General features: G+C 32.7%; 1 protein-coding gene across 3 annotated transcripts in view; it reads left to right on the top strand.

Moving 5' to 3' along the window:
- Nucleotides 1–1,815, top strand: part of LOC129249249 (cyclin G) — a 47,780-nt gene extending 45,965 nt beyond the window's left edge. For all 3 annotated transcript variants that reach the window (XM_054888946.1, XM_054888962.1, XM_054888955.1), the window contains exon 6: nucleotides 42–1,815. In XM_054888946.1, the coding sequence (XP_054744921.1) occupies nucleotides 42–117 (76 nt within the window). In that variant the 3' untranslated portion in view covers nucleotides 118–1,815. The remainder of the gene's footprint in view (nucleotides 1–41) is intronic.
- The last annotated feature ends 12,087 nt before the right edge of the window (nucleotides 1,816–13,902 follow it).

Raw genomic sequence — 13,902 nt, 5'->3', positions numbered from 1 at the left:
TTCTGTTTTCATTTATATAACCTTTTGTATTTTCCTTGCAGAACCGAAAGCATCAGCTCTGAGGAGGAGGAGGACTGGCCAACCTCGCCCATAATTCCGATTTTTGAACAGTGTTAGTAACAACGGTACACACGCATTACAGGATGCGATCAATACATCAGATTTTTGCTTACGAACTCAACAAATAACTGCAGGATATTTGTTTCGGTTAGGCGGTTTGAGTAGAGGAGTATGCCAAAAAACAAAAAAATAAAAAAAAAATATAAAAAAATGAAATAAAATAAAAACAAAATAGTTTGCTTCACATGAAGGCGCACAGTTGTTGAGCAAATTGCGAACGAAAGCCAGCAAAGTGGAGTTGAAGCGCAGCAGTGAGCCCAACTCAAATAGTTGAGAGATGACAACAACAATAATAATAACAACAACAAAAACAACATATCCTGCATACCAGCAAGAAACTACCACAACAGCCATTTTGTTTTTATTTGAAATCAAGGAAAAAAATATTTAAAAAGCAAACACATGGTTTAAAAATGCGGATGAAGCGAGAGAGTCAACCCGTCAACGTAACAACGTAAGCGAGGAGTGAGCAAAGGTTTAACGAGAAAAACTATCAAAATATTCAATTTTTTAACACTAACATCCAACTCCCCACTCTGCGATGTGTGTATATTTTGCTATGCATCATAATTACGGAAAATTAAAAATTTTGTTTTTAAATATGTATGTACGTACATAAGGTAAGCGAGAAAAAAAATGAATATGGGTTAGTAAGCGGCGCAGTCGTGTGACAGTAGACAGTTAGAAAAGCTCGTATATTGTAGGGAAGATGTTTAATTCTTTTTCAAAACTTAAGGGAAAAACACGAAAGAAAAATAAAAAAGTTTAAAAAACAAAAATCCACAAAAAAAAAAAACAAAAAAAAAAAAAAAATAAATGTTGCGGACCATCATACCAAGGATTGATGCAGTTCTGGTACATTTTTTGTTGATTAGTTGAAGTGGTAGCGAGAAACTCCTGGCAGAATAAATTACAATTAATTCACTGCAAACACTTCGAGGAAATTGAGTTTTCAATCAAACAGGTAGAACACCTTTAACAGTTGACAAGCGTGAAATGTGCGCTCTGGAGGCGATTAAAAATCAGGCCGGTCAACGCTTTGAGTGTTTGAGTGCAATCGGTAAAATTTGATTGAATGAGTGCATGGAACGAACGACAGACAGGCACTCAAACATATGCAAAGCATGATGCGCTTGTTTTTGATTGTCTCCAAAACGCACAGACGCATGCGCGGCCAGGTGGCACGTTTGTTAATTGCTATTAATGAGTTGAGCAGGTATGTGTCCGCTTAGAGCGGCGCAAAGCATTTTTGGTTCGCTCACGCAAATTCAAAAAAAAAATATCCAAAAAATGTATAAAGAAAACTAAAGGGTATTAAAACACCCACAAGAAAAAATTTATAAATTTTAATTAAGTAATTACAAGAAAAAAAAACAAAGAAAGCAAATTATTGCAATCTACAATCAATATCAGTTCTGTTATGTTCATCTGCTGTTTAATTTTGCTTATATTATAGTATTTGTTTCTGGTAGTAAAAATAAAATAAACAAACGAAAAAAAAATACAAAAATTAAAATCAAAAATTAAATAATTAAAATAGATAAAAACACGTATTCAATTAAAGTATACAAATCAAAAAGAAAGTAAATATATCACCACTACTACTATAACAAGTCAATATTGTAATGTTATCATTGTATACAACAAACATATTACTACAAATTAAATGTGCAAAAATATGCCAAAACTTAAAAATTACCGTTTTATTCCAAATTTTTCTTAGTTCTATTTATAGTTACGCAAAATTTGTAGTAACCAGAAAATTATATGAAAAAAAATTTTAATTAAAAAATTACAAAAATATTTTAAAATTAACTTAAAAAAAAGGAACAGCAATTTTATTTTGCGATAAAACTATAAAAATACTGAAAATTTTAAATTGATTATGACGCGCTAAGTTTTAAGGATAACGAGAGCTGGTTTTAAGAATTTCCAAATTGATGACTGCTGCCAAGTTAAGAAATAATCAACAAAAACCAAACTGAAAAAGGGTTAAAATATGAGCACACCCGTTTCTGGCATAAATTGTGTTGAAGTTTGAGAATATGAAAAAAATGTACTGCCTTGTTTTTGTAACAAATCAATTCTACACACCACATTCCGACACAATTCATGCCAGCGACAAGCGAAGTGGAGGCAAAAACTTAGCAGTAAATACAGCAGCAAGCATTTTGATAATTTCGAGACTTTCATTGTAAGTGAATATGCAAGATCATAAAAATATAATCGACAAACAATAGTAACACAAAGTAAATTTTATGTAAACACAAACACGGATTGAAAGTCCATTCAGTTTCTTTTTTTTTTTTTGTAGACAAAAACCTTTGTTGGCTGTTGGTTACATTATAAAAGCCATTAGCTTGAATTCGAACAGTCAGCGGCAAGGAAGCATTTCGAAATTTGAAGTGTTTGGTATAAATTCTAATATTTCTCGACTCGAGTCGAAGTGAGGTGTGTGAGTGGCACCGATGCACCACCCCCACTTTGCCTCACACGCAATATTCCATACCTTTTTGTATGCCTATTTCGAAAATATGACATACAATATTGCGCAATTTTTATGTGCCGCAGTCTGCGCACTTTTCGCCTTGGCCGGCTGTTTTTGGTCGTTGCCATAGGCAAGCGGACGCATTGTGGTGCATTAGATTTGAGTTGCGCGCTCTGCAGCTGGCGCTCGGAGCCAATGAATTGAGCGAGACAGCAGCGCGAGCGGTCATGTGATGTGAAACGGCGCGTTTGGCGCTAAAAAGTTGCAACTGAATTCATATATTTGACTGAAAAAAGTTAGGAAAGTTGAGATATGAAAAAAACAATGAGATTTTACTCACAGGCTTAGTGCTAAAATGAAAATAAATTAGCGGCATTCACTTTTCTGCGTTCAACATTTAACGCACTTGCGTAATGGGCTTGTGAGTGCCCTGCACGAATGAACGATTACAAGATTTGGCCAACCGAAGGGAAATTATGAGTGCAACTTTGACGAATACGTCTTAGGGGACTTTGCAGCACAATTGTATGCACTCATTTTACGCGTATTCCGGCGCTCTGCGAATCAGTGGGCAGTGGCTGCATTGATTTGTTTCGTACATGACCAACACAATCGCAGTTTTCGAAGACCTCTGTTGTGCGCCGGCAAGTCAGCTGATTTCTTCAAATTCTTTGAGAGCCCCTAACGGTTTGCTGTTGGTCACACCATTACATTTCGTGTATATCGTGAATGCCTCTATTTGTATTATCTTCGTTACTTTTACACTCACGAAGCCTGCTTTTGAGACGTGACGCTCGCTCGCACACGTTCTTCTCGAATCAAATTCAATTGAGTGATCTTTTTTTATTTTATTTTTTTGCTACAAACTATTTTTGAAGGCAAAGTATTTTTTAGAATTTCTTTTTTGTTAATAATTTTATTTGCTAATTTTTAAGTATACACACATGCACACACACATACACAAACGTAATTAATGCAAGCAAGCAACAAATTGTGACTTGAAAATCGTTTAGTTTTGAGTTTTATTATTGACTTAAACAAAAACAACTGGAACGAAGTTGAAGAAGAAGAAGAAAAAGTAAATCTAGCGAAAGTAATCAAAAGTGTTGCGGTTCCTTACAATTTTTCCTAATATAAAACCATGTTTTCAGAGGTTTATTTTAGAAATTCTTTTGTAAAAAACAACGTAAATGCGAAATTAACAAAATGTTAGCAGCTTTTCTTTCTAATTATTTTTATTATAATAATTATATTATGTTAACTCATTTCTAGGTTATGTTAATCATAATATTTTACTTGAATGAAATTATGATGCATACAAATGGAAAAAAATATACACAAAAGTGGAAACTAGAAAGTATTTGCAAAAAAAACAACTTTAAATAATTAGTTAGTTGTACGGTCGCAGAACCTGTTATACATACATACATGCATACATTAAAGCAACAAACACATACACACACACATCTCATATCCATAGGCATATTTGATTATGAAGTGTCGTGCATATGAAGCCTGAAACCTATGTAAAGACAAATTGTCGAATCAGAAATTAAGTAAACAAGCAAAGAAAAACAAACAAATTGCAAGTATATGGAAATTTAAGAAACTACGAAATTTTCGCCAAACTATTTTATTTTTAAAATGTATTGAATGATTCTATTTTTTTATTTATTTTTATTTTTGTATGGCTTTTGAATGTAAAAAGTGCGAAAAATGAGTAGACACCGTCGTGCAACAGTCTTAAATATGTAAATACATACAAATCTATATACAAGTACATGCAATTTAGCGCATTTTGTAAGCATAAAAGTGCAACAAGAATATGAAATGTTTAATTTTTTTAATTTAAATTGTGAAATTCTGTACGAATGATGAAAATAAATACATGTAGCTGGCATTTTTGCGTATCATTTTTGATAACGCCAAAAACACATTTCAAATGCCAACACAAAACTAAATTACAAAACAAAAAAACAAGCGATTTTCTATTTTCTTGCTTCAAGTAAAGAACTAAAAATGAAAAGTTTCTATAAAAGTTGCTAGGAAAATATGCAGGCTTTTTTCAACCAACCGCGTGAACGCAACAAAACAGACAAAAGCGAGCATCTATGAATGCACGTAAGGAGGTGCGCTTTGGACTCCACAAACCGGCTGTGACTGGCTGGCTTACTTTATTACTTACTTTGTCCGCCTGTATGGTTTGTAACTGCGCCTATTCGTCCGTCTGCTACATCCAACCTAAGTGAGTACACGCAATATGTGAGCGAGATTGCTGCTCTCAGTAAGTAAGAGTGTGGGTGGGTGGTGAGTGCCGTGAAACGAGACAAAAAATTGGGAAATTTGTGCGGCCTTGAAACTGTTTCAGAAAATTCCTCTCATAATAATTTTCTTGTTGTTCCTCGATTTTCTTATATAGCAACACACACATTTTCAGTTTGTTGTTGTTAATAGCCAAATAAATTATGTAACATTTTTAACAACAACAAAAAAAAAAGAAACTTCATATGAAAAGTACTTGATTTAAAAATGATCGAAGTTGTTGTTGTAGCAGCATAAACATTCCCTGTGCATATACGAGGAATGCTGCTGAAGTGACAGTCCTTGGTTGGATATAAATCCGGGTCGTTCCGGTTATGTAGAACCGACTGCCTTCCAGGTAACCAGGTTTTGTTAGGTTTACATTATCGGTCTGTCATAGAATTTCAAAATAAAATAAAATCATTTTACGAAACATTCTAAAATCGTATGACGGCTAAATTTTGGATTTAATTTATAAAATCCCATTATTTTATTTCATTTCATTTCAATCAAATCATGTCGCTCTACCCACACGAATGCAACGAAGCGGCACTAAATTTCCAAAGCTCACTACAGCCGCCCCCTACAACGCACGCATTAATCAAGCGAAATGTTGTCAATCGATAGACATTTTTTGAGTGAATTTATAATTTAGTTTTTTTAATTTAACTGTTTCCATTAAATGCCTTACAATGACTGATTAAGATCATGTAATTTTTTTATGTATTTCAAAGCATATTTTTCAAGCTTGAGCAGGATGAGAGACATACGACATTTGAATTACTTCATTTTTGTTGAGTTTGTTCTCGAGAAATGGGTTTTTCTTATCTCAATTGAGGCTGTAGGCAAATTTGGATTTCTTTCGGACTCGAATATCCGATGGTTTGCTGATTTGAATATTCAACCGAGTCCGAGGTAGTTATCTATTAAAAAAATTGTTTAATCTGCTTTGATATATAGATTGAGCTTCAGATTATCGCATCTTCTTCCACAAATGACTCCATGTGTTGTTGTTGTTGTTGTTGTTGTAGCAGCATAAACATTCCCCATATTTACATACGGGGAATGCTGCTGGAGTGACAGTCCTTGGCCGGATATAAATCCGGGTCGTTTCGGGAACGGTTCTACGTCGTGGAAACGACAAATGACTCCATCAACAGCAATATTTAACGATTGGGAATATTTTAGGTCAAGGTTAAATTCTTTTTTTCACAGATTCGTAAATTCATTTCATATGTAGTTCCCTACTGTTGAAATCATGACAAAAACTAATATAAGTAAGGTAGAACCGTTATCTCAATGCGTCGGCCACTATTGGCTTTTGTTTGTAAATTTTTTGTTATTTTTTATTTTTTTTAATATTTTTTTTATATATTTGTATTTTTTTTGTATATTTTTATTTTTTTTGTATTTATATTTTTATTTTTTTTTGTATATTTTTATTTTTGTATATTTTTTTTTGTATTTTTGTATTTATTTTTGATTTTTTAGCCCCTGAGGTGTCCACTTAAGAGAGAGTACACTATACTTAAATATAAGCGCAAAGGAACTCTATTAAAGTAATGACTTTATTGTTGTTGTTGTAGTCGCATACATGTACGAGGAACGCAGCTGAAGTGACGACAGTCCTTAGCCGCATACCAGTCAGGGTAATTCCGCTAACGTAGAACAGACTATCGTGAGAACGAATCTACTGGTCTTATTCGCAACTGGTTAGGCTTCTTGTAGCTTTCAAGGTTGGAGCATTCATTCTTTGAAGCAAAGATGTGGCGGAAGAATTCGCCCATATTTGCGCTAACCTTTCAGTTATTCGCACAATCATACACACCCAATTACATGGTATTGGAATTTAAGGACTAAATTCCAAAAACTAACATAGTTTTTCACACACCTTAGCGGTGTAGGAGCATTAAATGTTTATAAAAAAATTTTTAATTTCACATTTTATTCATAAATAAGAAATCGAAAATTAAAAAAAAAAAAATTTAATTTAAAATTTACAAATCGAAATATTTTCATAAAATAAAAAATTAAAAATTTAGAACTCGAAATATATTTATAAAAAAAAATGAATTTTTAAATAAAATTTTTTAATTTAATTTTTTTTGTATAAATTTGTTTTTTGTGTAAGAAACATTTTTTAAATTTAGTTTTTGTACGAAATTTTTTTTGTATAAGAATTAATTTTGAAATTTTTTTGGACACATTTTTTTTGTTTTAAGAATTAATTTCTTAAATTAAGTTTTTTTTTTATAAAGATTAATTTCTTAAATTAAATTTTTTTTATAAAAACTAATTTTTTAAATTAAACATTTTTTTTTATAAAAATGCTTTCGATTTCTAATTTATGAATGAAATACGAATGAAAATATAAAACCAAAACAAGCAAATGCGAAATTAAAATGAGTGGGTGAGAGAGACTAAATGGTTTGAAAGCGTGAAAAATGCTAAAAGTGTCTCTCATCTGCTCTATCAAAGCGCATGCATTAAAGGTGGTGGAATGACTCGGGGTTTTCTCGACCGAGGGCTATCGCCCTAGTAAACTAGCCTTGTCTAGTGGTAGTGGACCTTACCTTACCAACAACAATGTTTTGTACGTTTGATTGTCAAAGTAGAAAACAATACTTACGCCTTGTTTCATTTTGGGCTGACAGCCACATGGACACGGCGAGAGAAAAATAAACAAATCAGCTGATTTACCGATACCACCTTTAATAATAGGTTCACCTTGGGTTCTACCCTACTATATTTTCGTCATGATTCATCTAAAACTGCTTCAGCTATTTCACGCACTCACTATTTAAGTTATAAAATCTTTAATTTTTATATTCACCTGAATATAAAAAATATTAAACATTTTTTAATGCAAACAAAAGAACAAATAAGGACAATTTTAATGTTAAAAATGGTGATATTAGAGAAAGAAGTGGCAAACGAAGCGAATTACAAAAACAATTATCACATTTCACGCTACATTTTTTAGCAAAATCTATTGAAGTAGTTTCATATGCATAAGTTTAATTGTATGTATGTATGTGTGAAATGCATTTGTTCACAGTAACGGTATATGTAAATTATCCAATGTAGTTTTTTATAATTGGCATACATACTTACATATATATGGTAGTAATGTATGCGTGTATGTGAGATAGTAGCAAAATCGTTTTCACAATCATATCTGAATTCAATATGACTTTTTATGCTTGGCCTTGATACGCCAGCAATTAGTGAAATTATATAGTGAAGTATAAGATTTTTTAATGCCTATAGTATTTAGTGTATTTGCCAGAATAATGTAAGGCGGCAAGGCTTGAGAAAAAGTGTTCTTGCTACAGCGCATTTCAAATGTTTTTAATTTTAAGTGTGAAAATGAGATAGTAGCAAAATCGTTTTCACAATCATATCTGAATTCAATATGACTTTTTATGCTTGGCCTTGATACGCCAGCAATTAGTGAAATTATATAGTGAAGTATAAGATTTTTTAATGCCTATAGTATTTAGTGTATTTGCCAGAATAATGTAAGGCGGCAAGGCTTGAGAAAAAGTGTTCTTGCTACAGCGCATTTCAAATGTTTTTAATTTTAAGTGTGAAAATGATTTAAGAAAAAAATTAATTGCTGTTTTTTGCAAAATTCATGCCAAACTTTCTTAATTTTCAATTGAGCTTTAATAAGTTGCTAATGCCAGCTTTTAAAATTTTATTTATTCCTACTGCTGTGATGCATTTATTTTACCTTGTAATTTTCATCGCAATCAGATTACACACTGGCTTATCGCTCAGTTATCAAGTTTTTAAGTGAGGAAGAGGCAAACATATTTTTCATTTCTTTCTTATGCAATACTACCTAACACAATTACGCATGTAATCCCCATTTCCACGCAAAGCGGTTTAATCATACATTAAAATAAGATTAAAATAATCAATTCATTTACTAATCCTATGACGGCCTTCGCCGCGTGAAAAACGGCAACAAAGCAAAGCGCAAGAACAAAGTTGCAGAGAGGCGGCGCCTTTTGAATGTGAATCTCGTTAATTGGAGCGTTAATTTTCGATAAAAAAGTGGTAATTTATTTAGCGTTATGTTGTTGGGAGTGTGTCGAAAACAATAAAAGAAAAAAAAATGAAAAAAAAAATGTTTTTTTAAATCTGACTTAAATCTATAAGAAGAGAACAAAAATTATTTAAATTATTTTATATAATTTATTTACTGAGACAAAAATTTATATATATATTTATAAAATATCTATTCAAAGAAAACTAGACTTAGTTAAGAATGAATTTTTTTTAAATTAACTTAAAATTTATAGAAACAAACCAATAAAGTTACCAAAAGTAATAACATGAAATTTATAAGCAAATGTAAAAGTACTTTAACATTCACTAAAGCAACAGCAAATAAAAAATAAAAAAGGAGATTGTAAAAAAAAATCATCAATTAGAAAAATGGTAAAGAACTTCGTAAGCAAAAATTTGCCAGCAACACAGTGTGCATCCTGAAATGCTTGCTGATACTCATACGTCATACATACATATGTACTATATAAGTATATACATACATACATACATATATTTTCACGAACTTGCATTTTGTATTGTAATTTCCTTTAAAACTCGGAAATTCATTTCATTTATAAGAAAAATTTTATTTTCTTACGAAATGCATTTTGTACTTTCCTTTAAACTCTGAAATTCATTGTAATCGACTTAGTTTATTTTTAAGAAAAAATTTATTTTATTAAGTATGAATATATGAGGTTAGGTTTGAATATTTTAGTATTACTGTCCTGTGTTTGTGAAAAAGAATGTAAGAAAAAAATTGCTAAACACATCCATACATATGTACGTACGTATATTCTTTATTTTACATAAAAACTTTTAAGACTTGAAATGTTGAGTTCTTTCTACTACGCAAAAATGCATGCACACATTAAAGAGTAACCGTAGAAACGAAAAAAATCCATAGTGACAGCATAGAATGTGTGACAAAAAAGTAAATCAAGAAAAAATTAAAAAAAAATATATATACAAAAAAATATTGTAATACGTATGCATAAAAAAATGCAACTGATTGAAATTAAATTTAATAAACCTGAGTATTATGTAAACGAAAAATTTGTGTTTGATTTGATGCTAAAAAAAAAAAAAAAATCCAGCTACAAAAAACGCTCATCAGTCACTTGAAAAGAGTCCGTTTCTTTAAGCTTCCATTGCATTTGGTCGAAAACTTGTTAATTCTAATAAAATGGGAAAGCAGAAAGGTTTAACAGATCGCGAAAGCGAAGCCAAATCGATATTTTGACCTCAGAGGGATTTTCAAATCGCCAAATTGACAAAAAGATTGGCCGAAATCCAAACGTTGTGGACATTTATGTCAATCAAGGTGCCTCATGCGGTACGAAGTACAAAGCAGCACAGCGATGGCTTTGACACCAAAAGAAATTCCTAGGATTGCATCAAATTCCGCCCTTCCAACAGTAAAAATTAAACAATTGGCAAATGTTGCAATCAGCAAATCCACAAATTTGTACAAATCCATTCATCAACATACATATTTATGAAGTAATTGATAAATAAATAATCAGCCCTATCATAGAACCCGTCGTAGAAAACCTTCGAATACGCATGACTACTACGAATACGAAAAAACTGAAATCGTGGGTTCCATGTGAATACGAAAAAAGTGCTGGCAAACTCAAATGTCAAATTTTGATGTTTCGACAACTGCTCACTTCAATGTAAACAAGACAATTTTGCAATTAATCTTTAAGTTTTTTTGTCAAGTTAGCTGAATTTCCAAATTAAAAGGTATTCTTTGACATGTGCGGCTGTGTTAATGGAGAAGGAAAGTGAGAGAAGCAAACGGAGTCTCAGAATTGAGCGAAAAATACTGAGAGATGCAATATTCTCTCGATATGGACGAACCAATGTATGTAAGTGCTCGCCTTTTTGTTAAGGGGTTAGGTGGATTTGAAAATCAAAAAATCGAATTTTGTTTTGTCTCATTAAATAGTACAGTATGAAATACTCTCCTAAAATTTTAAGTTGATCCGAGTAAAATTCTAAGAGATAGACCCTTCAGAAGTTCCGCCCATTAGGCCACGTCAGTTGAGCGCTTCGCAGGTATACGTATTTATCTCAAAACTCCATTTTTTCAGTCGGTGGACACGATATCTCGAAAAGTTATGAAGCGATTTAGTTCAAATTTTGTACAAATCTTTTTCTTTTAATACAACTATTTTTTTTGAGCCAATGTATGTCGAAAATTTCACTAAAAAATGTGTTTTTTGGTTCAAAGCCTGTCAAAAATTCAAATTTTGATTTTTTTTCCTTCGTTCAACAACGAGATTTATGTACTATGTACTTATGTACTAACGAAATCCGTTTGGTTTTTTGATTTTAGATGAACCAGTAATGAGTTATGCTGTCCACGCCAAGAGCATTTTTTTTAGACGTCAAGGAAGATGAGGTACCAACGGTTGAGTTTTTAAATACAAATTTCACAAAATACTGTTTATATATGTATCTTAGATATAGTGAATTGTTTAAATAAAATATATGCTTTTATATACTAAAAAACAAAAAAATAGTTAAAATCTTCTTTTTTTCATCCTCTGAAACCTACCTAACCCCTTAAAGAAAAAGTTTACTTAAATACGGTTCAAAACAAGTTTATCAAAAATTACCGGTCAGATAAAGCCGCATTTACATACGCTTTGAGTTTTATTGAAAGCAGCGCAAGCTCAGCGAGGTCGTCGTCCATAACTCCAGTTCTTCGACTATCCTCTGTTTTACGGTTTCTTGAGGAGGGAGATTTCGACGTGTCAATGGGCAGTCGAGACACATAGCTAGTACATATATGCACTAAAAGACGTATTGGTGTCACTACAAACACGATTGTGTCCTCAGTAGGTAAATCTCGACATGAGTGCCAATGAAAAACGGCAATGCAAGAAGATGGAATTCTATCAAAAATATAGATCTCCTAGCATCATTTTGTATGTGGATAGGACGCACATAAAAATTATTTCCTCCACCGGAAGGGCTACTGCAGTATCAATGCATCAATCATGGCAACAAAGTGGGCATACTGCTGCCGTGTTGTTACAACTTTACTCCAGTGGAAGTCACATAAAAGTACATACACTTCAAAAATTTCTTTTTATTTATAGTTTAGATGATACAGGACTTCCATTTTACAGCTTTTTTATTTGTTTCCTTTTAAATCTTCTTTTAATTACTCGTTCTAATTTTTGCCCCTTAGTCTAACGACGTCGTAGAAAAATTGTACGAAACTCTAAGATTGGACGTTACGAGTGTATTCGGTGAATGCTACTCTACGAATTTCGAATGTATGTACGTTCGGAGTTATTCGAATTGTTTGATTACAATTTCTTTGTTTTTACGAAAAACAGTCTATGCATAGCCCTATCATGCGAATAAATGTAAAAAAAAATTTCCTATATTTGTTATTATTTTTTCTTAATTGGTTAGAGCCTCTATTCAAATAAACCAATACTTGTAGTTTTCACTTGAATTATCATAAAACCTTGGGTTACTAGATCAAATACGGTAGCTTTAACCGCTATTTTTTCCCATAAAAATTATTGCCTCTAATCAAGAGAACTGGACTGCAAATTTTCCTTTTTTTTCTTTAAATGCCGAATTGATTGTAGTGCTGGGATTGTAGGATATGTTGAATAGCGGGATTTTCTGCCATGCAAGAGAGGTAGGACGAACACTTGTGCTTACAGAATTAAGCCACCTTATCTATTTAACCCGCAAGGGGCAGAGGCCGCGGTGGACCAAAAAACACTTGTAGAAGGTCGATGTTGCGCGAACTAGCAGATGCCAACATGTTGTTGTTGTTGTAGCTGTATAAAAATTTCGCATGTATTAACGAGGAATCTTGCTGAAGTGACAGTCGTTGGCCGGATATAAATCCGGGTCGTTCCGGTTACGTAGAACCGACTGTCGTGGGACGGTGCAAATACAACAGCACAGAACCGTGTACGATGGGAGAGTCTTGTAGAGGCTCTATGCTCCCGGGAGGAGTGAAAAAAGGGGAAAAAAATTTTACAATACTCGTAATTTTTCATGCATTATTGTTTTTTGTAAATTTTATTATAAAGTATAGTTCAGTGTATAACAAAAACCGCGGGGTAGGTAGTTTTACTGTCCATTTAATTTTAGTAAAGTAAAGTAAACGTTTTGAGTTTCTCAATAATTGCCTCGATTTCTGACAATTTTATTTTTTGCATACAATGTTGACTATTTTCTTCCATGTGCTTTACATGTTCGGATGTCTGTAGTAAGCCGTAAGTGTGTGGGTGTGTTCGCCGCACTCAATAATTACCACAATATTGCGACGCTGTTACTCTTTTGATGGCTTTTTGCTGATATGCAGCTCTTGTACATATATTGTAGAAGTTTGCGTCGAACGTGTTATTTGAAAATACGGAAATATGAAGCATAACTTCATTCCATTTGAGCTTAATTTTGCGCTAAAAACTTCAAAGTGGTATTTATTGAACGAAAACTAACTTTTCCTCTTCCGTTTCACATCCGCTGTGAAGAATTTTATATCGCGTTTGATTAGCTAGTGATGAGCATCAGATTGTTAAAATTTTGCTAACAGCTTCCGAGACGTAGGCATTTTTGCAGAAATTAGTCAGTGTAGTGTAATCACCGGTCGTCTTCGTCTAGCTTATCTATCGGTAGGCCTAGGAAACTTGCTGTTTCGACAGGTTGGGTCCAGAGGGAGAGGGGTGTTAGATGAGTGGGTTTGATTGGGCATGTGAAAAGGTGGTTGGTGTCGTGTGGGGTGCTTTCACATGCCGGAAAATGGCGGTCTGGCGACCTGGACTTGTATTTCTTTGTTAGTTGTTGTTTCAGTTGTGCCAAAAAAACTGGTTTTGCGATAGGGGGTTTTTAAATACAGTATGTCAATTAATTGTTTGCAACATGATAAAAGCTTCTTAAATATATTTTAA

This window comes from Anastrepha obliqua, chromosome 1 (assembly GCF_027943255.1).
Source record: "Anastrepha obliqua isolate idAnaObli1 chromosome 1, idAnaObli1_1.0, whole genome shotgun sequence".
NCBI lineage: Eukaryota > Metazoa > Arthropoda > Insecta > Diptera > Tephritidae > Anastrepha > Anastrepha obliqua.
The sequence above is the reverse complement of the archived record's forward strand: the minus strand, read 5'-3'. Positions and strand labels throughout refer to the sequence as shown.